The sequence below is a fragment of the Papaver somniferum genome, chromosome 10 (genome assembly GCF_003573695.1).
Source record: "Papaver somniferum cultivar HN1 chromosome 10, ASM357369v1, whole genome shotgun sequence".
Lineage (NCBI taxonomy): Eukaryota > Viridiplantae > Streptophyta > Magnoliopsida > Ranunculales > Papaveraceae > Papaver > Papaver somniferum.
In genome coordinates this window covers 100,343,883-100,369,537 of record NC_039367.1, presented here as the reverse complement: position 1 = coordinate 100,369,537, position 25,655 = coordinate 100,343,883, and the positions used below count along the sequence as shown (strand labels likewise).

Here is a 25,655-nt window from a genome sequence, read left to right as displayed (position 1 = left end):
AAAATCCTTGGTAAGGGACCGGTCCTACTAGATAACCTTGGCTCGGTCCTAGTAGATCCTTGTTTAAGGGATGAGTCCTAGAATAGATCCTTTGATTCATTTATACTATAAAACAAGTTTCACAAGTCTAGTTCCTTTAAATCATATAATTATACATAGTTTTCTAGGTATGGAATCAATCCAAAAGTTCAATACACTAAATAGTAACGAATTACCAAATAATGGTATGTCTTATCTACAAAGTTCAATAGATAAAAGTTATACCTCGTAACTCCACTATACCAAAGTTGTATAAAACAACTAGTATATATTTCCTTGACAATCATAATAAATCAAATGATCAAGTCACTAATATTAAAGAGATATAAATATACTCTGTATGGTATGTTTTCAATCTAAACGACCTGAAATAAACGTAGATAGAAATGGAACAACTCGAATCTGTATTACTAACCTCGAACAGAAGGATGATGTGTTCGTTGATGTCGATACGTGTTCAGGTTCTTCAGAGTAACACGAACAAGTCTCAACATTTTTTTATTGTTTGTAGCCTAACCTAACGAAGTTGATCTTAGTTTTCTAATCAAGCGACTTCGAGTTTTGGAGCTAAAACATGATAACCAAACCTGACATACCAATGCTTGGTGGGTTCAACCGATCACCTTACAATCTTCTTGTTTGCCAATTTTAGTGACAAAACTCTTTACATATGGAGAATACAAGAATTAAAAGACAAAATATTACATAACATAACAATCTCTTATCTCAATCTTCACACACTTGATTCTAAGTTTCAACATCACAAAGCCCTGTAAATATTCAAAAAATAAATGCCATTGTTGAAGCATTTGAATAGAAAGTAATACTACACCAATCTAGGTATATATTCATTCCGAACGTATTTTTTATTCACTTTCGTATTAAGTAATACTACACAACATGATATGTTTCTCCTCATTTATCAATGCTTTAATTTTTTTATGTTTTGATATATACTTTTCAGCGCGTATATCCTTTCTTAGTGACAGTTAAATCACGGTATAGTGCATACATTTTCTCTATTTCGTCACAAAATGACAAAGATACGAAAAAAACAAGTATTTTGAAAGGATCCTCAAGTTTGTAAGAACTCGATACTACGTATAAGAGTAAAGCAAAGAACGTATAACATACCACTTTTAATATTAAAACACTAAATTGGACTACCAAAGTAATTAACTTAGGCTCTTAATAAGGAATAATTACCCGAAATAATCTTTTATTTTTTTATTTCGATAAGTCCAACTAAGATCAGAATTAACTTAATTGCTTATCGGGATCTAATTATAACAAGTGTACCTTGTTTCGATAAGCCTAACTTGGTTAGGTAATTAGTTTCTTATCAGGAACCAATTATACTCAAATAATTGTACCTTATTTCGATAAGCCAAAACTAATATCGAAATTAACTTAGTTTTCTTATCAGGAAAACGATTAAAAGAAATTATCGTTACCTAACTTCTACAAGACAAACTAGAATCACAACCAATCTAGTTACTCAGCAGGAAAGAGATTGTCGTAAATAATATATGCTCGATTTCCACAACCCCACACTCCACAAAAATGTATCATTAAACACCATTTCAGCGTACAACACTCCTCCATTCTTTGTTATTCCCTACAAAACAAAAGAATAACAGAAAGACAACCTTTACTAGAGAAAGGTTAAAAAGATCTTAGTCATTACCTTCCACAAAGAAAAGAACTAAAACCAAAATAACTCATATGTATACCACATACATAATTTATAGGACATAAATTGATATTGGCATACAAGTGACTTCACACATGAGTTTAATCACTATCATCTTCTTATGATTATTTGATACTGAAATCCCCTAAATCAAAAAATCACAAAATCATTAAAAAAAATGTGAATATGAGACTGAAATTTATAGTTAATGAAACCGAAAGTAATGGCGAATACATCGCTATACTACATTGAATTCAAGGGTAATTTGCTTTTTTAGTTTATTTAAGTTCGTTTGATCAGTTCTTTTCTTTATCATAGATCTGAAAATTATTGATCATAGCGAGATCCTTGAAGCTAATGCAACTAAAATTTCGTTGACAATATCCTGTTTTGGAAAAGCAGTGGCAAAAGATGATGTAAATTTTTCAATGGCTAGCCTCATTCATGTCTTATATAATGCAGTTTGGGTTAGTTACTTAAGAACGTGCGATTGGGGGATATCAAAACTAATTAGGGGATAGAAGAAAAAGACAAAAACTGGATCCAAATATCAAATCAGGGTCACCCTTATCTATTTTTTTAATTCTTAATCTACCCCTCACTACAAGTTTAGTGGTTAATTAAAATTAGGAAAAATATTAAGTATTTGTTAAATGATTAGTGTGTATTTTTATTTGAATTTGGGTGAGTGAGGTGAGAGTAGAAGGAGGGAAAAAATATTTGAGAGGGAACTTTTTTTGTTGAAAATGGAGGATGATTGTGAAGAGAGAATTGCTTGAGCTGAATCTTTAATTCAACTACAACAAGAAGCATATCTTCAATCTTCGGTTAATCATAAAAACTCACAATTGGAATTATATGATGAACCAACACCCTATGATCATGATTTTTTTGAGCATGAAGTTTTTCTTGAAGAATCAACCCAAGAGAGTAAACTAGTTCAATGTACAAGCATACCTAATACACAGGTAATGCTGCTAAGAGGTCGAAAATTTGATTTTTTTTTTTTTTTTTTTTTTTGCATCCGCCATTTTTTTCTCTGAAAAAGCTTGGTGCCGGTATAGAAATAGTATGAATACCAAGCCGGCACCTCCAATACCGGCATGGTATTCATACTATTTATATTCCGGATAAAAATATCCCCCATTTTGAAACATTTACCGGCGTGGTCTTCAACCAAAATTTCCATGCCGGCACGCAGTTAAATTTTTACCTTCCACCAAATATTCTATGGAATATTCTACCGGCATGGTTCACTCCTAACTTTACCATGCCGGTACGACAATAAAAACATCCATGAGTTAAATAATTTTGAACTTAAATACCGGCGTGGTATATAAATTATCGAGCACGCCGGTACTGAGTTCCGGCTTAGAACCTTATAAAACGAGCATGCTGGTACCGCAAGAAAAACATCCAGAAGTTAGTGACTTTGGTAGTAATATACCGGCGTGGTTTTTAAATTATCGACCGTGCAGGTGTTGTGTACCGGCGTCGAACCTTGCATAATTAGCATGCCGGCAGTACCATTTCCGGCAGTTATGTTCAAGAAAATACAATGCCAGTACTTTTTAAAATTAGGTCCTCTTTTTCAAGTGCAGTTTTGGAATGCCGGCACTGGTTTCTGGCTTTGGTTGTTTTGAGATAATTATGCCGGGACTGTCATCGAGCATGCCAGAACTAGTACCCCATAGTAATTTAATTTTATTTGGAACTAATTCAATTTTCTTTTCATTCATTCCTTAGATTGTGACATACATTGATCCAACAAATTCCAAATCGCTTGGTCCGGATACGTCCAAATACTATAAAATGCCTCCGGTATGTTACCAAACAATACTTTTCACCTAGTTTTTAGAATTTTATGTGGGGATTGCTTGTAATGAACCTTATAATCTCCCATTGTTGTCCTTACGTAGGGAATTTATCCATAGGAAGCAATTGCTTGGGCAAAAGAGATGGCTCTTAAGAACATGTGTGTGTTGGTGAGGAAATGTTCAGATAATCGTTTTGAGATGGTTTGCAAGAGAAGTGGGAAATACAAGAAGAAGGATAGCCATGAGAGAAAGGGTTATGTATATCCATAGAAGACTAATGGGGTATACAAGACTCGTACGAGGAAGGAAAATTTCCCCTTTAAGCTTGTATTCCATTTAAGAGACAAAGAAAAGGAATGAGACTGTACGGTGTGGTTTGGACGTCATAAGTATCGGGATCCGAAAGATTTTGTTGGTCACTCCCTAGTTGTGAAGCTAAAACCTCATGAAATGGAGGATGTAAAGAGATTAACCAAAGCATTTATCAAACCGAGACAAATTCTCAGAGGCTTCAAGGAAAAGGGTAAGACTAACGTGTCTTCTCTAAGTACAATTTATAGTGCACAAGCAAGTATTAGGGTGGAATCGGATGGGAAGAGCGTTATGCAAGAATTTGAGAAGATAGTTTGGGAGCACAACTATATGCGTATCATTAAAAGAGGACCGGACAACAAACCCCTTCAAATATTCGTTGTGCATCCTTTGCTTTCATAATTGGCTCATACATGTTGTGGTGTTCCTATGATGGATTGCACCTACAAGACAAACAAATACAACATGTCGTTGTTCAACATCGTGGGGCAAACATCGGACAAGGTATCATTCACATTGGCTTGGTGTTTAATGGAAAACGAGAGGGATTAAAATTATCATTGGGCATTACGACAATTGAAATTATTGTTCCCGGAAAATCAATTTCCAAGGGTCATCATGACCGATCAAGATGAAGCACTAATGAATGTTATATCCGACGTATTTCCGGATGCACAAAATTTTCTATGTACGTATCATATAGGTCAAAATGTGACAAAACATTGTCATGCTTTGTTTGAACCCTCTAAGGCGGATATTAAGAAGAGAATGATTGCTCAACTAGAGGAAGATTTTCGCAAGAAGAAACTATCACCCGAAGAAGAAGAAGAGGAAAGAGGAAAGATTAAAGAGCGAGTGGACAAGGAACACGATGAAAATCATAAAAAGTGGTTGGAATTTCTAAATGATTGAGAGAAAGTTTATTGGTCTCTTACCGAGGATATATATGAAAAGAGATTGAACATGTTTATTGCCAAATATAACGAAGTTTATCCATGTGCCGACTCATATTGTCGGGATAAATTGTTGGATAAGTTCAAGGAAAAATTTGTGCGTGCATGGACAAATCGGTATAGACACTACGGGAATGAATCAACTAGTATAGCGGAGTCATCTCATGTTAGATTTAAAGATCTCATCCAGTCCGACTAAAGAAACGTGGTTACGGTCACCGAGGAAATGAAGCAATACTTTAAGGATGATATCGATAGGATCAAGAAGGCTTTTGAGAAAATCTCAATGGAAAGGATGACATCACATTTTCGATATGGTAATTTTCTCTAAGGAATAGAATTCGACGTCTCGCATTGGGCAATAAAACATATGATTAAAGAAATGGAAAAAGGAGATATACTACGGCAAATCGGGTGATGTGTGTATTTGTCCCGACATGTCTTCATTGGGGATTTTGTGTCATCATATGCTTGTGAAGTATGAATAAGTGATACCTATTGAGGTTATTGATCCGTTTTGGAAGCAACTATCTTTCGACCCTCCCCTACGGAAGCTCCCGGACAGTCATCGCGTCCAGAGCTAATCTCATATATGTAAGTCGACGATTGTTACTGGGCTTCGGATGGATGTTGAACTGGTATCTCTTTGATTTAGGATCCTCGGGGTCATCAATGGGTATAATCTTCAAGAAGGAGTTGTCCTTGAACAATGTTGGGAAATGTTCATAAGCCCACACATATACAAATGTGAAATGATACATATAAAAATCAGTAAATTTTGTTTCTAAGTTCATGATAAGGGTACATGAGAAAAATATAAATAAGAACATAAGTTTAAAAACAAAATTACTTGGAGTAGAGTGAAATTCCCGACAAATTGGTTTGTAACCGCCTTAGAGGCCCTTCTCATCTCCGTCATCAAATGTGCCATTAGCACGGTGCCCCAAGAATAGTTATAGACGTCTTCCAACAGATCCAAGTATTGAAGGTAGTTTGCACTAACCCTGTTGCCACTAGTGTCAGGGAATAACCTAGTTCCCAAGATGAATAACAGGTACGCAGCGGCTGTATAACGAATCTGTGCGGGGTCCCATCCATCCTAGTCTTTTCTCTGCGCCGTGTTTTCAAACTTCTTCTTAAGCAGCGTCAGCTTGATGGTCTTTGTCCTACTAGTCTTAGGTGCATAGAAGCTTTCCACGGAAGTTTTGTAGTCCCAACCAAATAGCTTGTCAGTAAGAGCGTGCAACTTCAACCATTCTATCTCCGGACAATGATATCCTTCTGCAATTGATTTGCCGGTAACACTCAAGCCTAGAATGTTCTGAGCATCATCAGGGATCAAGGTCATCTCGCCAAACGGGAAGTGCATGGTATCTGATTCACCATGATACGTTTCGACGAAGTAATTGACTGTCACAATATCTGGCTTCACATAATTTTCAACCAAAGGATATAGACCAGAATTCTTTACTAATGTTTGGACCTCTTCATATTCCGCAGACAAATTCCAATGAGATGCGGCTTGGTTTCGGCAAAAACGCAAAGCCTTCTTATGATCCTACAATTAGGAGATAATACGATTAACAGATTTTGCATAAATACAAAACAATACATATGCACGAGATAGAAATTCTTACATAGGTCTGATATATAGTACGAGCCCACGAGTCCTTGTAGCCAAATAGATACCCCGGATCATAAGAAGCTGCACCCCAAATTCTACCACGATCAAGGTCGGGTATCATGTCATCAATACGAGGAAGGTGCGAACCTTTAAATTTTACTTTGCCCTTGCCTTGTGTCGGTTGTTGATTTGGCCCACCTTGTTCCACTACTGCTTGGATTTGGGTTGCTAATTGACTTGGTTTAATCTCATTATCTTCCTCCTAACTTTCCTCTTCATCTTGCTCATCTTCCTCCTCAACTGCTTCGGTAGGTTCACGGATTACGAGTTTACTACGGTCACGACCACTCTCCCAAACTTCACCTCTTGTATCAGCCCCCAAACGGATTTTGCGACCTTGGTCTTTCCCTCTAGGAGGCAGAAACTCAGGAGTACCAAGACCGTCCTTCCTTCTTTTCTCAATGCAAGCATCTTTAGTTTTTCGTTTGTTAGCTTCCTTTGCTTTAGCCCTATTTCAAAAGAAGATTTCAAAAGAAGCACTAAATAAATATAAAACAACTAACTTTCATTTCTAATACCGGCATAGATACACTACATAACGGCATAAAACCACACTACCGACATACCTTAACAAAGTATCGACCATGCCGTGACCAAAACACGGCATAGTAAATTCAAACCATTATATGCCGGGAACCAATACCGGCATTGGCAAATAATTGTCGAGGATGCCGGCAATTTCTTGGAAGTTCCTGGATACTAAAACATCATTGCAGGCACATATGTAAAATTCAAACTCATGCCGTAACAGGATACGAACATAAAATCTAACCTAAAATATATGCCGGTACCCATAACAAAATCCTAGGGGTTCTCTGTTTATGAAAAGCTCACTGCCGGCGTATCCGAAAAAAATTCAAATTAATGCCGTGACTGAATACCAGCATGGTATTCAACCTAATTTCAATGCTGTAAAAAGGTTCCGGTGTGGTCTTCATCCTAATTCGAATGCCGTAACTAAGTTCATGTGTGGTCTTCAACCTAAATCGAATGCCGGAACACAGTGCCAGTGTTGTCTTCATCCTAAATCGAATGCCGTTACACTGTTCCGGTGTGGTATTCATACTAAATTGAATGCCGGAAGCTACTGAAACTCAACTGTTTCAGTTAGGGTTTGCGATTTTGACCTAAACTCATAGCTACAAATCGATTGAAACACTAATTAAACAGTTCTAAATCACTTACCTTCTCACAGAAGCCATGTTTACGAGAAGTTGATCGTCCGAAGCCTCTTGTTCTTCGTGTTCTTTCTCTTGAGCAATCAAAGCAATCCTTTTTTCTTGTTTTTGTTGATCAATCGATTTTGATTTCAATTGGGCATCTGATTTCTTTCGTGGAGGCATTCTTATGGATTTGGGTAGGTTAATCGACGAAGAAATTTTTGAGTTAACGATTAATCGTCGATGAAGAAGATGAACTTTTTTTTTCTTCGAAACCCTAACCTAGAGTGTGCCGGAACTGAATGAGGGATACTGATTTGGTATTTTGATTTTTAGTTTTAAGTTTTTATTTTATGGGGAGGGTATAACAGTATTTTCATAATGTTTTTTAATTAATCAAAGGGTATTTTAGTATTGTCGCCCCAAAAAACACCCTTTAGCAGACACCTTTGGTTGAGGGAAATAATTCATATCCCCCAATCGCGCGTTCTTACTTAAGTTTTTTTTTTTTGTAAGTCACACAGTTTCTTTTGTTGGAGGCATTATATAAGACATGAATGAGGCTAGCCATTGAAGAATTTGCATCATCTTTTGCCACTGCTTTTCCAAAACAGGATATTGTCAACGAAATTTCAGTTGCATTAGCTTCAAGGATCTCGCTATGATCAATAATTTTCAGATCTATGATAAAGAAAAGAACTGATCAAACGAACTTAAATAAACTGAAAAAGCAAATTACCCTTGAATTCAATGTAGTATAGCGATGTATTCGCCATTACTTTCGGTTTCGTTAGCTATAAATTTCGGTCTCATATTGGCATTTTTTTTAATGATTTTGTGATTTTTTGATTTAGGGGATTTCAGTGTCAAATAATCATAAGAAGATGATAGTGATTAAACTCATGTGTGAAGTCACCTATATGCCAATGTCAATTTATGTCCTATAAATTATGTATGTGGTATACATATGAGTTATTTTGGTTTTAGTTCTTTTCTTTGTGGAAGGTAATGACTAAGATCTTTTTAATTTCAGTTGCATTAGCCTCATTCATGTCTTAAATAATGCAGTTTGAGTTAGTTACTTAAGGTTTATTTTTTGTAAGTCACACAGTTTCTTTTGTTGGAGGCAATGAAAATAAGTTTCTTTCTTACCATATTATTAATTTTGTACAATATGATTCACACATCATCTCTCTGCTTTATTAAATGATACCTGGAAGGCAGCAAAAAATAGATTTTCTTTGTAATCTTTCTTTGGTTGGACATAGTTTTTATGAATTTTTTTTCCCTCGATCTTCTAGAGATCGTTGCACATGATCATCGTGAAATGTTTAAGCTTAAATGTTGCGTTGCGGTTTCTTGGTAGAACAAGTTTTATTAAACACATCACATCTTACTTGTATGATTCGTTGATGTAGTAGCCGCAACTTTAGACATGGTTATGAAAATCCAGGAGTGTGAATTTAGCCGCAACTTTCTCTAGCATATTCTCAACATAATGATTCTTAAATGTTGGAATTGACAATGTGACATGTCCTCCAAAGCAACAATTAACCTATACCATGTGTAATTTTTTTGCAAAAAGATATCACAACATGTCCCCAAGGTATTTTTTTTTTAGTTTTACCACTGGAGTAGCATTTAAGGATTCAAGGCAATTACGTGGTACATTAAAAATGTTTCAGTATATAACATGCAAGCAAGCAATTAGTATTTTCATAGCAGACATACATAGAGATTAAACTCGTTGAGGTAATCAGTTATGTACCTGTGATAGCACCACGTTCAGTAGTATTAATATCTTCACTTCGTTTCCTTGGTACCATTTCAGAAAGATATGTGCCCAAAATAGACATAGCTTTCGGGGAAAAAATCAACCCAAACTTTTATCTTCTTGGATGGGATATCCTTATTTATGTATTGCATGCTCGTGTTTCATCAGGTCGAAGCAGAACTTAGAAACCTTAAAAAAACAAATCCATATAATTATACATCCACCAACTATACTTTATCAGCCATCCTGCAAAATCAAAATATCTTGCATCACAGGAGCACAAAAGCTCAACATGCAGTGTGCAATGCAGATCCTGCAAAAGAAAAAGAAGAAAACATCCAAGTAAAAAACTTAGGTTCTGTATTATATTTTCGTCCATTCAAACCACACAGTATTCAAAATTACACGGAACACGTGATGCTTGAGATCCAACTACTCATTCATTGGACAATCATAGATATAATTTCATTGAACAATTACTCTAGGCTCGCCTTGGAAATTTACCTTCTCACCTCCAGTCAGATGGAAGACCTTCCCATCAAGCATGCCAGCGACTTCAAATTATAATGACTACGAAGTGCCTTTATATCCTCAAGTCTTTAGTCCATGGCAGTTTCTTTTATAGTATCAAGCCCATTGTCTTGTCCAAATCAAGTGCCTCGACCTAAAAGACAAACAAAGAATATTTTGACCATGAATTTACAAAGTTTTGATTTTAGACGTTTAGATGCTAAACATGTTTAGATTTGGGAAATAAGGCTCTTCAGTTCAAAAATCAATTGGAGTTTAGACTCCAATTGTAATTTATATAAATTAGTAGAATTGCCTAATAGTAGTCAAAAATTGAACCGTTTTGCATATATGAGCAAAGTTTCAGAGAAGCCATAATGAACTGTTTTACATACATGAGCAAAGTTTTAGAGAAGCAATAATGTAAGTGTACCTTCCATATTTTTTGTTGATCAACAAAATGAAAATGGGTTAATGAACCTAGCGGAAATTAAGCATGTAGCTACAAATGGAGTAAAGCATGGTGTACGAGTTCTACAAAAAAAAAAACCATGAGTATCCTGAAGAATGAGATATGTTATATTTTACGCCAAAAATAACCATAAATTCAGTGCGCGATCGATGGAAGGAAGAGCTCAAATTGTTTCAAATATCACTAAGTTAATTACAATAACCTTTGTTATGAATAAACTAAAATTTTCTCATTATGAGAATACAATACCAAGAAAGAAAGTCACATTTGGATTGAACACAAAATAAACTCAAAATCAGAATCTTTGGAACAATGATAACAATATCTTTGCCACCCTCTTTCGACTTTTATTAGAGGTAGTTTTAGTTAGTGAAATTAACAAACCAAAACAACTTTGCGGTTCAAAAGATGAGAAAGAACAAACTCAAATTTAGTTTATTAACCAAACGAACTTTTCAATCTATTAAGCAATTTTCAAGGCGAGTCTATAAACTCATATCTCAGTAAACTAACTAAAGCATATCAAATGGTGAGCAAGAAAATTCCTGCAAAATTAAAGTAGACACTTTCTATTAATGTATTGAACCAATAAAGAAATTACAGACATAAAATGACAATGATAGAAACCAAGATTATACCTCATAATTGTTGCATAGAAGCCCTAGATGGGAGTAGCACAAAACAACACATTATAGGGTTATCCAATCAACAAAATTAAATGAAGGATTTACTGGCAATACCACTTCTCATCAAGATTTCTATCTAACACAATCAAGGTAAAAAGTAATTTAAAAAATAAATAAATTGAATCCCTAACCGTGTCTACAAAATTGAAATAAGAAAACTTAATCATAGCTTTGAAATGTTCAAGTTACATAAAAAAACAAAAAGAAAAAAGAAAGGAAGTGCCTTTGTAAGAGAAGTGAATCAAAGCCAAAATAGGTTTGGATTGCAGAAGTTAATCAGACCTAAAACGAAGGAATCATTTCGATTGCATCCACTTCTACGTCGAAATCTCATATGTATTTCAGCTATTGAATTGAGTTAATCCAATTTCTCATAGTTCATGTGAGTGAGAGAAATGCCATATCAACGAAATTGAAAATCAATTTGAAATCAAAAGTTCATCAATGTCTTCATACATCTTACATCTTAACCTATTTTATCACAAAAAGATTCAAATCATACCGCAATTCAATCGACGTTACTTAATAGGCTGCTTTGTCTCCAAATATATCGTGCACCAAAAAAAAGATGCAAAGAAATAAAATAAAATCAGAATCGGAGAATATTTTATGGTAAAGCACCAAATAAAACTAACAAAAATATCAACATAAAAATCAAAATCAGAAGACTTTTCTTGGGAAAATTCCAAATACAATACGCATTGAGAGCCTTCCCAGGATAATTTTATTTTTTTTCTTTTTAGGTTTATATAGCTGAACATTGAAGGGATTTGCAAGCAAAGATAATGGCGTTGTGATGGGTAATATTTTTTTCCATAATGCATGAACAATTAATTAGTCAGGCTTAAATAAAATAAATTGATTGGTGAAATAATGGCGGTGTTTATTTTCTTCCGTTATGGATGAACAGCCGGAGCAGAAGAAGGCAAAGTGAATTCTGATTATGGGCTAAGGATATGACAACGTTGGATGAGAGCTTAAAAAAAGGGTGCATTCTCAGCCACGATTTATCTTTTCTACTTTCTTGGAAACATGAGTTGTCGATCGGTGTAAAATGTCCATCCACAATTGTGAGAAAACATTTAAACCAAAATAAAGATGATAAATAACTTTTAAAAGAAAATTTACTTGTTTTTTAAGGCTCTTGTTAACTTGTTTCCATGTATACATGTTAGGGAATAGTAAACAATTATAAATAAGCATTAATTTTATAAATTTGCATTGGAAATGTTGCTATTTTTTTTGGTCAATCAACAATTTCAATTTATTCATATCAAAATCATGATTACATGATCGCTTACAAGAATAACAAAAACATCAAAATAAAAGATATTCAAAACCATAATACAAATAAAGATATCAATTACAAGTAAATCGCGAAGAAAAAGAGCCATAAACCGCACCGATATCCAGTTTCTATGTATGTAATAGGGAAGAATGATGGTATAATTCGGAATCAATTCCGACCATTCAATCTGATTTTCTTTTTCTTCAATAAGAGATGCTCCTAAAAGAAAGGAGTGATTTTCCCATAATCTTGTAGATCCAAACATACCTGGATGCCTTAAATCCCTTTGATTGAATATGGATCCAAAGCATTGCCGAGTTGAAACATCGATGTTTTTGAATCGAGAATAACAAGCCATGAACCAACGATCAAGATTTGAATAAATCTCCCTCAAAGCGAAGAGAAAATCGCCCCAAATGGCGAAGAAAATTCGCTCCAAATAGCGAATAAATATGTCAAAAGACATAAAAACTAATTGAACAATTAGTTTTATTCAAAATCTACCTACTAAAACTTAAAAAGAGAAGAACTCTTGCTCAGATCTGGTCCAAAAAGGACCAAGTCTGAGCAAGATGTTAATGGAGACTAGTTTTTTTTGCCCCTTAGAGAGAATGGGAAAAGAGAGGAAAGAGGAAAAATGTTGCTATTAGTTTGATGTAAACATATAACAGTAAATATTTCAATATTTCCGTCAGTACCCTTCGAAGCGTATAAAAAATATCATTTTATAATAGAGGCCCAGCTCTTCTAAATGATAAACAAAAATTCTTATAATTAAATTGTCCGATTGATCTTCTGTTTTGAAGCATGATCTATCCTAGTTAGATCAAATTATCTAATCTCTAATCCAACTGACCAAATATGAATCCGCTTGATACAAAATCCTAACAACCTTTACTTGTATAGAATCCCAATTTAGCTCCCGTCAATAAGATACAAGAAAATTTAAGGGCTTTTTGATAAAGTACCCCTACTTTTCACTTTACACTAAAAAAATGCCCCCGTTTTTTTGAAATTTGTTAAAGTACCCTTGCCTTGACCGTTTTTATTCAAAAAACGGTTAACGGCAGTTAGCAGCTGTTAACCCTTAGGTGGCAGGGTCAAAATGTCCAGAAAACCCTTCCTCCTGAGTAGAGTTGGATTTTCTTGAATCACCGATATGAAACGCTGAGTCGAGTCTAGTCCCAGCCATAATGGCTCCTTCTGCTGCTCCAAATCAACTCTACTTCTTCTTGTTGCCTGCAACACCAACACCATGCTCTACAGTACAAACCAGTCCACCACATCCATTCACCTGCAACTTCTAGCTCTTACCATTGTTGATGGCTTTAACTTCGTCTTTTCTTACCAACTGCCGAAACTCATCTCAACATCCAGCTGCAACATTAACTTCTCTTGCTGTAACTTCTTGTATTCAAAGCCATCTTATACTCCATGTACTGCAAAGCATAACCTGACTACCACCAACAACTGCTCATTTACACACCACCACTGGATACTACATGCAATTGCATCCTCTCAACACACAATTCATCCATTAACTTCTTTTGATGTAACTTTTTGTATTCAAAGCCATCTTGTTACTCTCACTGCATCACAAACCCATTTAGTCCAGCTAACACTTCAAGAAGCAACAACAACATACGCACAACCTAGTATTCATCTACTTCCCTTGCCAGTCTCTTATAGACATTACAACTTCATGAAACAGCTAGCACCACAACCAATTTCCGGCAACAACCCATTTCTCCTCTACCTCATGTCATACCTCTCTACAGTATATCCACCTCATGTAACCTAAGCATACATCTAAACAGCCGCCTGCAATATCATCTCAGGCCACCTGCACTCACCAGAACAACAACAACATCAACTTCATGGTTCGAACCCTTTTCTCAACATCTTCTGTGGATATCAACCACCATCTTATCCACAACAACACCATTATCATCTTTCCTGTTTTCTAGCTCCAATTCCTTCAATCTCATCAAATTATGCCATCAACAAATCCAGCTCAAACTATGTAAAACAATCCACCAGGCAAACAACCACAAAACTTGTATGAGCCGCTTTAACCTGCAATTTTACATTCATTCACAACCCATAATCATTTAATCAAACACAGTTTTCATTATCATCAACATTATTAATTCAACTAAGTTTCAGTCTTGAAACTCCATCAAATACATCATTTTGAACCCAATTCAGCCTGTAAACTTGGGCTACAACCACCACACAAACTCGACCTGCTGATTAACCCAAACACCCAACAGAATACGCGGCATCAATAGCTCAAATTCTTCCCTTTGTCTGGTCCAAAATACCAACAGATTCGCTCTATCTTTCTTCTTCTTCACAGCTGAAACGACTTCGCATCCTCCTCTTAATCGAGTGAATTTCATGGCTTCAAGTATATCCCATATCAACATAAGATCCCCAACTTATGCTCGTTTCCCATTCACAAATTTCACCCAAAATCCACCCACTTTAACCACTTACGTCTCTTCCCCTTGTTGGCTTCAGAAGAACTCGCCCTTGATGAATCTGCCAGTTCCATGACTAGCTCCTCAAACCTCATCAATTCAACACTGGAATCTGAAATCCACCCGAATTGTGTTTTTAAGAACCCTAAATCATCATCAATTGCTCCAATTTCATCCAACATCAACACAATCATCACAACCCCATTAATTCCTGCTTTACTCAAATCAAAATACCAAATCTCATGAAGAACATCAGAACCTAATTCAAGAAATTCCCAAATTGAATCAATAGAAAATGAAGAAGCATCAATTCATATATAAAGTCAACTACCCACTTCATGATTTAGTTTTCTTCTTGTTGTTGTGGACTCCACAATTTCTCGAATCCTTTACCATATTCCTTCTTTATTGTTGTTTACATTGCAAACCCGTCGCTTATGTTCTGTTATAGTCTTCAAAATTGATTCGTCAAACCCTAACTCATCATTAGCAGACTCGAAATGGACTTCACCAAACCCTTTCAATTTTTTTCACAATCACCGAAACCAAATCATTCATTACCAACAGATGAAGATCCACTAGCAGAATCAAACCCTAACTTTACTCTTAACATCATGCAAACCCTAACTCACGTTTAGAAAAAAGGAGTCTTTTTTGAGTTGGAGTAATTGAGAAGACGAGTTGTTGTCGTTGTTATTGTCCGAGTGAAGGAGATGAGATAAGAAAAGGAAGGAAACAGTGAGAAAGATGGAGAAGAGTGAAGGAACGGTGGAGAAGCTGGAGTATAATAGGGCGTTTGAGTTTAATATGATAGTTAAGTAATTTGACCCAGTTTTTGACTAGGTAAACGACGGTTGACTCTATTATGCGGGACCAAGGGGTGAAAGTAAACGGTAAGGGCATTTTAGAAAGTTTGAAAAAAACGGGGGCATTAATTTTATGGATGTAAAAAAACGGGGGTACTTTATCAAAATTCCCAAAATTCAATGAAGAGGGATGCTTTACCACAACTGTATCAACACTAACAGCATCAACAACAAATTAAGATCTCTGTTTGTGTTGGATATGGTCTGGGACTCTATTGAAAGCGGATCTTGATGGCTATCCAATTTGATTTTTGAAGAAAAATCTACTTCCTTGATCGATTAAAAAAGAAAAATCTACTTCCTTTATATATTTTTGTCTCATCAGCGGAAGTTTTATATTAATAGATCTAACTGAATTGTTAGTAATAAAAAGACCGAAAGGATTATACATTATAACAAAGATGGAGAAGTAATAGACATGAAAAAAGAAGAAGAAAATGAAAACAAAAGTTGAAGGAAAACAAGTTAGAGAGTTTGTTGTCATTGTATTGACTTATCTTGTTTTGATGAAACAACATAAGGGTATTAGTGGAACATAAATCCCACTTAACGAGAAAATTTAGTTAATACGATCCTAATGATTGGTTTTTATTTTCTAGATAAACAAAAGTTAACAATATCCCTGATAACTTGTATACCCATATACGCATTTTCAATTAGGCTAGCGAATTAGGATCCGGATCTGAAACCGTTAAAAACCAGACCCGATTTCCGGGAGGAACCGGACTTATTGGCAGTCCTCTGGATGAAAATGTTCATACAGTATGACATTTAAACCGAAGGAAGGGAAAAGAAAACAAACACTTGCTAGGGCACACGGCTAAGATCGACTCTCACAGGTGAAAATCAGTTGATACAGGTAAAGTTTTCTCTCTCTCACACACATTTTTTTGATATCGGATTTTCTGTACAGCTCTAGTTAGTCATAATTTCTAGGGTTTCTTGTTCATTTTTCCGTTTATGTTTTGAATTATGCACAGAAATGGATGAGGAAACCTCAAATAAGGAGACAACAGGAGTTGTTGGTGATGCTGAAGTTGTAATTGACGAGAAAAGGGAAAGTGAAATTATTGAGCCAAAGGTGGGAACGATGTTTAATAGTGTTGATGAGATTTATGAATTCTTTAGAAGCTATGGATACCATATGGGATTTCCAGTAAAGAAACGAACAACAAAGAAGAGTATAGATGGCATACTTAGATACGTGACATTTACGTGTGGACGAGCAGGAAAAGGAGAGAGTTCATCAAACAATTTAGTGAAACCACCGACGTCTCAAGTTGGATGTAAGGTGAAGTTGACGGCAAGTTTATGTGGAGAAAATAAATGGCGGATTAATACTGTTAATCTTGAACATAATCATGGGTTATGTCCTAGTCAAGCTGCGTATTTTCGATGTAATTGGCAGTTTGGGAAAAATAATAAAATGAATCCAGAAGGGGGGAGTGATAGAGGTGTAAATGAGAATGTTTTGAACGTGGAAAGAGAGTGTAGGAGATGTAGTGGGACTATGACTCGTTTACAACTTGGGGAAGGAGATGCATTTGCGATGCAAGAGTTTTTTATGAAGATGCAAACACGAAGCAAAGATTTTTTCTATAGTATGGATTTGGATGAAGATGGTCGGCTGAGGAATGTGTTTTGGGCAGATGGAAGGAGTAGAGAAGCTTACAAGGAATTTGGTGAGGTAGTCTATCTTGACACCTCATTTTTGGCAAACAAGTATAATATTCAGTTGACATCCCTTGTTGGGGTTAATCATCATGGCAACCTAACTTTGTTTGGATGCGGGTTGGTTTCATCTGATGATACCGGGACTTACGTGTGGTTATTTAGGACCTGGATGGAATGTATGTCCAACTGTGCTCCTAAAGGAATAATAACTGACCAAGACACAGCCATAAAAATTGCAGTTGAGGTCGTTTTCCCTACTATTAGGCATCGGTGGTGTTTGTATCGTGTAATGAAAAAGATGCCTGAAATATTAGGCGAACTTTATGATTCTATCAGTTCTTCTTTGCAAGAAGTGGTATATGATACACAAAGCCCAACAGAATTTGAACAAAGTTGGAATGAGCTGGTTGAAAAGCATGGATTGCGTCATGATGAATGGTTGACTGGATTATACAATGGGAGGGATCGTTGGGTACCATGTTTTGTAAAATCCAACTTTTGGGCAGGGATTTCGGCCACTAAGCGTGATGATAGTATAAATTTGTTCTTTGATGGATTTGTCAATTCAAAAACAACTTTGAAGAAATTTTTTGTGGAACAGTATGATAAGGCACTGAAGAGTGAAGTGGAAAAAGAGAGTCAGCTAGATTTTAGGTCATTTGCTAAAACAGTGCCTTGTATAACTACTTACGAAATGGAGAAGCAAGTGCAAAGGGTTTACACCATCTCAAAATTTAAAGAATTTCAGAAAGAGTTGACAGGAAAGATGTATTGTGATGTAATATCCATTCAAGAAGGTTCCATGGTCTCGGAGTATCACATACGAGAGGACATTGTGATTGGAGAAGCTAAAAAGAGAATGATGTTTACGATCTCATTTCAGAGGAATGACTGTGAAGTTAATTGCAGTTGTCTCATGTTTCAATTTGGAGGGATACTATGCAGACATGCAATATATGTATTAATCCGCAATGATATTATGTTGCTTCCAGACAGTTACATATTAAGCAGATGGAGGAAAGATGTCAGGAGATATTACACAAGGGTCAAAATTAATGACAGTTGGTCTGCCACTCCTGAACAGCTGCAGTATGATGAGTTATGTCTCGCATTTGCAAAGCTTGCACACTGGGTAGCTGGGGACAGAGAAAGTTGTAGACATGTTTTGGAGTGGATAAACAATCAGAAAACGACACTGGCTACAAAAAGATTAAGTTGTGAAAGTAACCCAGCTCAGAAATGAATCTTAGGAGCAAGTTCAACAAATTATCTTCAGTGCTGCCATGTGTCAATAACAAGAGCAGTAGCAATTGGAAGTCCTGCACAAGCTTTTGAAAGGTATTAGATGGTCCAAGTAAGGTCCGAGACTAATCAAGAGCTAAGTTTCAGCGGTATATATATATATATATATATATATATATATAACTAAGAGGCAAAGAAGGATTTAAGCATCGACTGACATGTTAGTAGATCTTCAAAATGATATGCAGTTTGCCGTCAGTTTACTGTGGAGGCCCTTGAATTTCTTTTCCTTCCGAATTCAATCCTCACCATCACATGTGGGAAATGGTGGAAGTTACTATTAAGGTAGGTTTTGACGACTACTTTTCATTTTTTACAGCACCATAGTTTTATCTTTTTTACTTTACCCGCAGAAGATGTTTCATATCTTTGGTTGGCTATTATTCGTCTATTTCTTTAGGTCTTAATTGCTTGGGAAATACAAAATCTTAGTTATGACCAGGACTTTAGTTATCCATAGTTGTTGACTGCTGCTGTGTATAGTCTTAATATGAAGTTCGTATATTACGGTGGTAACATGCAGTTTAAGTGAGACTTCATTTCTCAAAACACTTCTCCAAAAATGTCTAGGAAAAGGAAAAAATGAGTAGCAAAAATATCATGTAATCTCATTACACTATAATGTTCTTAGGTAATACGAATCTTATATTTGCTTCTATTTCACTACATGTCGTGAAGTATAACATCTATATATAACTATATGAACTCTGTATTTACTTAAAACTTGTCTTGGGGAGAACCTTATCCACTGGACCTTTTCCACCCAAATATCAGTTACAATACTTGTCAAAAAAAGAGAAGGTTACAATACTTATCTTGTTTAGGAACCTATCGATAAAAGGATATCATTAAAGTTCCTGTAGGAGAGATAGATCAGAGTTCAGTGTGTATGGGATCTTTATCATAAGACTTTATGAGTGAAGTTTCTAGTATCTTATCAGCCAGGCAGTCAGCGGAAGGTCGGACCATCCCATAGTGGAAGCCCATCGCAGAATTACAGTAAGTCTCTGCTGTTCCATCTTCTCTTTCAAGGTTTACGTTGTTTAGGACAATGTTTTTACAAGGTACTGTGTCGCTGCAGGCAAATTTCATCGCCTTTGCCGTCTTTGATGTTCCTGAGATGTTTCGGTATACGATTTGGCTAATTTCCACAGCTGACGTCTAACATTGCAAAATCAAGATCAAGAGTTAATTTTTTTCCTCCGAACTTGTATAGTCAATAGCAATGCGAGTAAACAATTATGATCAATGAGAGCTATGTGTTCGATAGGCTAGTATATGGGTTTGATATGGTCAAGAAAGAGATGCGCAGAATGCAACATCTTACTTAGTAGATACCTCACCTGATTTTTGCAACTCTTGGGCGAATCGCAGTAGAACTGGTCAATGATGATAGGGTTGGCAACGTCCTCCATCCTCACGTTCTCATAACGTACTGCACGAACGAACCCAGACCCACCCTGTTCCAGGTAACCACGACACTTCTCATTAAATCATGCATATCCTTCTGAGTGCCCTGCACTTGGAATTGGGTAGGATTTAAGACTTACCTGCCAGGTTTTAATCCTGAGTCCATTCGTTGTTCCCTTAAGAAATGCTGTGTTCACAACCACGCCTGAGACTACGCCTGTGCTGTTGTCTTTTCCGAGGCTCCCTATGCTAGCATTGAAATAGAAACAACTTTCAAATTCATGTTTCTCTTTTCTTAGCATTTGGGTATCTTCGTGCAATGGGTATGATTTTTATGTTTAGAATTTGATATTTGTTTGCGTTAATTCTCGCTTAAGAGGAGTATATATAGATACCTGATTCCGTGGCCGGGGCCACAGTAAATATTCTTCATCTTGATTCCTGTACTTCCATTAACTATGGAGATACAATCATCCCCTAAAAGCACAACATAGCAATGATATTTAAAACTCTGTAAAAGTGAATGCTATTGATTATAAGATTATGTTAGTTAACCTCAGTTTTATGAACAATATCCTGTGAGCATGGACTTAGCTATGCTACCAACTAACCTGTTCCGATTTTGCAGTTCAGCACCCCAACATTGGTCGATTTAGTGATATGGATACCGTCGGTGTTTGGGCTGGTTCCTGGTGCAGAGACTTTGACATTGGTTATACGCACGTTGTCACAGTGAGAGATGACAAAATTCATTTGTTGGCCGTTCTGTATGGTAAGACCCTTCACATTCACTGCCGAGCTAGTGTCGATTGTCAGTGCCTACATCCATTCGTTTTTATTATGTTACTTATAGTATTGCAAATAGTACTGTGTTCTTTTTTTTTTTATAAAAAACTCCAATAAACATGTCCAACTGTTTCTTACCGATGGTGCTTCTCTGCACGGCTGTGAAAAATAGAAAAATAAATGGTATGTTAGAGCAATGCAAATGAGTTTATATAATATTTACTTCTGGATGCGTCTGAGCGAAAAATAGATAAAAAATATTTGAACTCACATTTGTCGTGTTTCGTTTGCAAGATGAATCCCACCACTTTTGACCTGAGCCATCAATAACACCCTTACCTTGAAAACTTATTCTCTTAAGTTTGGAGAAATTAAGCCAGATCCTGGGGTTCTGTTTATCCCAGTTATTTGGCTCATCTGGTGCTACAATTGTTCCATCTATCTGCACAATCATTGAATGTTATAATAAGCTTTTTTCTTTTTTGTCTACAATATAAATCATTTTTATGTAAATAGTAGACTTCTGCACACGATTAAGAAATGTTATTACCCGAACAATTAATTTATCAGCACATGGTCCCTTAAATCTGGTAGCATTCACAAGATAGATCTTTCGTTCAGGCACTAGTAAAACTGATTTTTGTGTAGAACATACTTTCTCCCATGCACTGACAAAGGCCTGCTCATACAAAAGTTTCGGTCAAACGAGACAGGAAGCAACAAACTAATAGGGATGTGGAAGCAATTTTTTTTTTCACCTGAGTATCATCAGAGATTCCATCTCCAACTGCACCAAAACTATCTACATTCACAAGAACCTTACCACCACCTCGGCTTTCCCATCCTGGCATCTCCAGAAAATCTCCTTCAATATCATCTTCAAGATCAATATCAAGGTTTCCTATAAACTCATCTTCGAAAATCACTGAATTGTCAGGTCTGACCTCTTCTGCAACTACTACATGAGCTCCAATGAACAGTATAAGAAAGGAAAAGATTAAGAATACTCTCTCCATGTTTTTAAAGTTGTTTATGTTTCTTTGGTGATGGATTATTATAATTCAAAACTAGACACGGGTTTGTATGTTATATATGGAAGATTAATGGTGAAACAATGAATGATTTTTTAGAGGGCTTTCATAGATGGCTTGGCTTTGAAGAAGGAGATGTGAAAGTGTGTTTTCTTTTTTTATTTTCAACATAACTAGACTTTAAGTACAAGGGAAAAATCTTTAGAGTAGTTTTTTGCTTTACTCTTCCATTTGCGCACTTGAAACTTACCACTTGACTCAACTATTTTTCTTCACAGTGAAATTACATTACAGTATTAGGTCATCACCGGACATATATGAGCACCAAACCAGGTATTGCATAATTGACTTGTGTTGAACTCTACAGTTGTGTAGTACTAAAAATAGTAAACATTATGAATAGTTTATTACTACTATTAAAGGTGACGACGACTACTGGTGCAGAGCCCTTTTGTCATTTCCTTCCTTTGGACCATGCTGGTTGTACATATCAATCACGTCCTCGTTTCTTTTTGCTAGTTTGTACCTTGTGCTAAGAAGTTTAACATAGACCCAGTTTAATGATGTTTGCTTGTTTAGGTTAAGTTCACTTTCAAGGATTTATTTCTATCCTTGGAACTTGGAAGAAACAAATATTTCATTTTTTTTTCCTTTTTCATCACCAAATTTAAGTAAGAATTATATCCTTAAAAGCCATTTGTTGGCAAGTCTAACATCCATCTGTCTATACTTTGAATTTGCGGCCCCTCTTTATTCATAGTTGCTTTGAATCCATATTCAGTATTAAGAAAACTGGGACTATTACTTTTTACCTAAGTAAGTAATACTCTAGAAATACATACCTCGTTGCCGTTGGCCTTGGCTCACTTTAGTATTCAGTCAATGGCGTATTGGTTTACCCATGATCTGAGTGCAGAACTCACCAGCACCATATTCTCTAATTTTCTTGTACGAGTTGCGTCCAACTACTTACAAGACAAAGATTTTGTTTTCAATAGGTGTTAAACTTGTTAAGAGTACAATATCTCATCCATGATTTCTGTCGAACTGTATAACCAAACTCCTATTTCAATTTAAAGTTGGCACTAATGTCCCACATTCTCATTGAATTCTCTGGATCCCCAGTTTCAGAATAGAATATCGAAGTCTGCAAATAAGCTGCTGGATTATCTGGCTCAACTTCTGTTAATGTTTCTGCAAATAAACTGCCGATCAGTTTTGAAACCAAATCTAATCACTTAAGGAATGACGCATACTGCAGCCTGTAAAACATTTCCGGAAAAGATGAAGCTTTTAGTCACATTATCGAGTCCAACTCCTTCATCCACCATCAAACCAAACAACTCGGTCACATATTTGTGATCCCACAATGCAACAGCAAAGTCATCAGCGAGTTGCAGCAGCCCAGTGTTATCTCTGTATTATCATAAAACACTGATACAGAGTTCTCGATCTTCCACAGTTTCCACATGTCGATCAATGCAGATTGAAAATGAATACTTCCTTGATCAAAGCCATCTTTCAGGACATAGCAATGCATTCGCGTTCCCAATTGAAGATTTTAGGCTTCACTTGATAAATTCAAGAATGCTACAAATGTGCGTATTGAGGCTTCTTTCCCCATATCAGCACAGAGTTAAAAGAAGAACGATTTTTTGGGCACCACTGTTTTTTTGGGACCATGATTTTATTTTGGGTAAAGACATTAGAAGTAAATCTAGGTCACCCCATATCTGATATTTATATTAATACCTAAACTACCCTCATAATTAATTTTAGGTTATGATTAGTGAAATGATTTAGTTAAAAATAATTAGTGAGATTAAATTAAAAGATGGGTTTTTTATTAGATGAGTAGAATTATTGAGAGAGTAAAGTTAAAGAAGATGAAGGAGAAAAACATGGGAAATATTTTTTTTTTCCAATTCACTAAGTTTGGGTATTCAAGTGATGAAAACTCATCTGATTCTTCATCTCCATCCTCTCCTAGAGTATTTGTTAATCTTCACAATGATCCGGATATGAGTTATTTCTTAGATGGTGATTCCATTCTTCCCCAAACTCAATCTCAAGATGAATATGATGGATTTTTTTCAACCACAACCGGAGGAAGAGTATTTGGGTGTCCAGGTATGCTCAAACTTAGATAATGTACGTTGAATTGGTCAAAAATTTCCTAAAAATGTAAATTCTTCAAGTGGATTTGGGCTTGTTCGGTTACCTTATGTGAAGAACAGGTAACCGAACTCATCTGGAAGTGTAGTTCGGTTACTTTAGCTAAACACGCAAGTAATCGAACTCATCTGAAAGTGTTGTTCGGTTACTTTCTCCAAACACACAGGTTACCGAACTCTCCATTAATGAAAGTTTCTAGGATTCCAGTGTTATGTTCGGTTGGTTCATAACAAATTAACAAACAGAACTTTACGTAAAAATTAGATATAACTTAGTGTACAAAGTTCGGTTGGTTCGTAACCAATTAACCAATAACTAACCGAACTTACGTACAAATAAGAATTAACTTAGTGTACAAATTTCGGTTGTTTTATAAACTGCATGTTTACGACCTAGCTAACCGAACTTTACATAATATAAGAGTATACTAAGTGTATTAAGTTCGGTTGTTATGCAAACTCGAAACAACAACATAAACAACCGAACTCAACAAACAAACAAAAAATCTGAAGTTCGGTTGTTATTCGGTTACCAAGATAAAATAGGAAGTAACCGAACTTTTTATTTGTTATTTGTTCGGTTACACGTTAACTTTGCTTTATGAACCGAACCTCGAGTTCGGTTATTGCGATAAAATTTACAAGTAACCGAACTCTAATGTAATTCCAATTGATGTTATTACATTTCTTGTAGATGGAATGCCAACCTATACCAATGTATGATCAACCTTCTCCGGTTGATACGTTGTTCGAAGATACATCTCATCACCATGCTAATGAGTTGGTATTTGACTTACCTATTGATGCGAAGAATTGGGCTAGAGAACATGCTAAGAGAGTCAAGTGCGTCTTAGTTTTGAATGGAAAAGAAAGCCAAACTCGTTTTGAAATGGTTTGTGAGAAAAGTGGAGATCCCGATGTTAGTCACAAGAGGAAGGGTTATGAGTATAATGGAAAGACGACGAGGAAGAACACAACATGCTCAAAGAAAATTAAATGCCCGTTCAAGCTAGTATTTAGCAAGAGCAAATTAACGCAGAAATGATTTCTAGCTATGGATAAGGTGGTAGGTCGTCATAACTACCCTCGTTCGGAAGATCTTGAAGGACATGCAATGGCCGCAAGGCTCACTCCTCAAGAAATGGAAAAAATTGCTAAGTATAGGAAAATGAGTATTCCACCTTCCGTTATGCTTCGCTTATTAAAAGAAGATAACCCGGATAACATATCATCTTTGTCCACCATTTACAATGCAATTGAGAAAATTAAAATGAATGAATGGAAGGATAGACAAGTAATGCAATAATTGTTTTTTTGGCTCAAGAGAAAGGCTACGTGGTTCAAAAGAAGGTAGGTCCGGAAGAAGAAATAACTCATCTCTTCATTGCTCATCCGAAGAGTGTTCAATTGGCTCAATCCTTCCATGAATTTCTTATAATGGATTGCACTTACAAGAAAAACAAATACGAGATACCATTGTTAAACATTGTTGGTCGTACGTCGACGAAGTCACCGTTTACCGTTGCCTTTTGTTTTCTAAA

At 35.9% G+C, this 25,655-nt stretch overlaps 3 protein-coding genes across 9 annotated transcripts; 1 reads left to right on the top strand and 2 right to left on the bottom strand.

The window, feature by feature from the left end:
* Positions 1 to 5,863: 5,863 nt before the first annotated feature.
* On the bottom strand, positions 5,864 to 11,999 carry LOC113317888. 6 transcript variants are annotated; one of them, XR_003344084.1, is made up of 6 exons: positions 11,053 to 11,999; positions 10,376 to 10,959; positions 9,937 to 10,096; positions 9,427 to 9,745; positions 6,452 to 6,947; positions 5,864 to 6,372 (listed from the first exon to the last, which is right to left on the bottom strand). XR_003344084.1 is itself a non-coding variant. In XM_026566009.1 (3 exons), the coding sequence occupies exons 2-3, from the start codon at positions 6,557 to 6,559 to the stop codon at positions 5,914 to 5,916; spliced, it is 567 nt and encodes a 188-aa protein (XP_026421794.1). In that variant the 5' UTR covers positions 6,560 to 6,947; positions 7,065 to 7,641; the 3' UTR covers positions 5,864 to 5,913. The 6 variants fall into 6 exon arrangements, 1 of the variants encoding a protein (XP_026421794.1); XR_003344085.1 differs by having other exon boundaries at positions 10,376 to 10,476; XR_003344086.1 differs by having other exon boundaries at positions 10,376 to 10,476; positions 11,603 to 11,999.
* Positions 12,000 to 16,494: 4,495 nt separating this feature from the next.
* LOC113317696 (protein FAR1-RELATED SEQUENCE 6-like) lies at positions 16,495 to 21,134 on the top strand. 2 transcript variants are annotated; one of them, XM_026565843.1, is made up of 5 exons: positions 16,495 to 16,596; positions 16,718 to 18,998; positions 19,655 to 19,712; positions 19,795 to 20,182; positions 20,752 to 21,134. In XM_026565843.1, exon 2 carries the CDS (start codon positions 16,720 to 16,722, stop codon positions 18,652 to 18,654), a length of 1,935 nt encoding a protein of 644 aa, XP_026421628.1. In that variant the 5' UTR covers positions 16,495 to 16,596; positions 16,718 to 16,719; the 3' UTR covers positions 18,655 to 18,998; positions 19,655 to 19,712; positions 19,795 to 20,182; positions 20,752 to 21,134. The 2 variants fall into 2 exon arrangements, with proteins under 2 accessions (XP_026421628.1, XP_026421629.1); XM_026565844.1 differs by lacking the exons at positions 19,655 to 19,712; positions 19,795 to 20,182 and having other exon boundaries at positions 20,752 to 21,106.
* LOC113317698 (probable polygalacturonase At1g80170) lies at positions 19,281 to 21,986 on the bottom strand. Its single transcript, XM_026565845.1, has 9 exons — positions 21,668 to 21,986; positions 21,460 to 21,588; positions 21,181 to 21,351; positions 21,048 to 21,068; positions 20,735 to 20,942; positions 20,519 to 20,600; positions 20,264 to 20,372; positions 20,057 to 20,173; positions 19,281 to 19,874 (listed from the first exon to the last, which is right to left on the bottom strand). Exons 1-9 carry the CDS (start codon positions 21,923 to 21,925, stop codon positions 19,587 to 19,589), a joined length of 1,383 nt encoding a protein of 460 aa, XP_026421630.1. The 5' UTR covers positions 21,926 to 21,986; the 3' UTR covers positions 19,281 to 19,586.
* Positions 21,987 to 25,655: the final 3,669 nt, after the last annotated feature.

What these genes read in the sequence shown, in the direction of transcription:
- LOC113317696 (XM_026565843.1), top strand. Translation starts at nt 16,720, where the DNA reads ATGGATGAGGAAACCTCAAATAAGGAGACAACAGGAGTTGTTGGTGAT.
- LOC113317698 (XM_026565845.1), bottom strand. Translation starts at nt 21,925, where the DNA reads ATGGAGAGAGTATTCTTAATCTTTTCCTTTCTTATACTGTTCATTGGA. An exon ending in GAATCTCTGATGATACTCAG is followed by an intron (nt 21,589 to 21,667) that starts GTGAAAAAAAAA and finishes TTGTATGAGCAG; the next exon opens with GCCTTTGTCAGTGCATGGGA. An exon ending in TCAGGATTAAAACCTGGCAG is followed by an intron (nt 20,174 to 20,263) that starts GTAAGTCTTAAA and finishes TACCTGGAACAG; the next exon opens with GGTGGGTCTGGGTTCGTTCG.
- LOC113317888 (XM_026566009.1), bottom strand. Translation starts at nt 6,559, where the DNA reads ATGATACCCGACCTTGATCGTGGTAGAATTTGGGGTGCAGCTTCTTAT. An exon ending in GTACTATATATCAGACCTAT is followed by an intron (nt 6,373 to 6,451) that starts GTAAGAATTTCT and finishes TCCTAATTGTAG; the next exon opens with GATCATAAGAAGGCTTTGCG.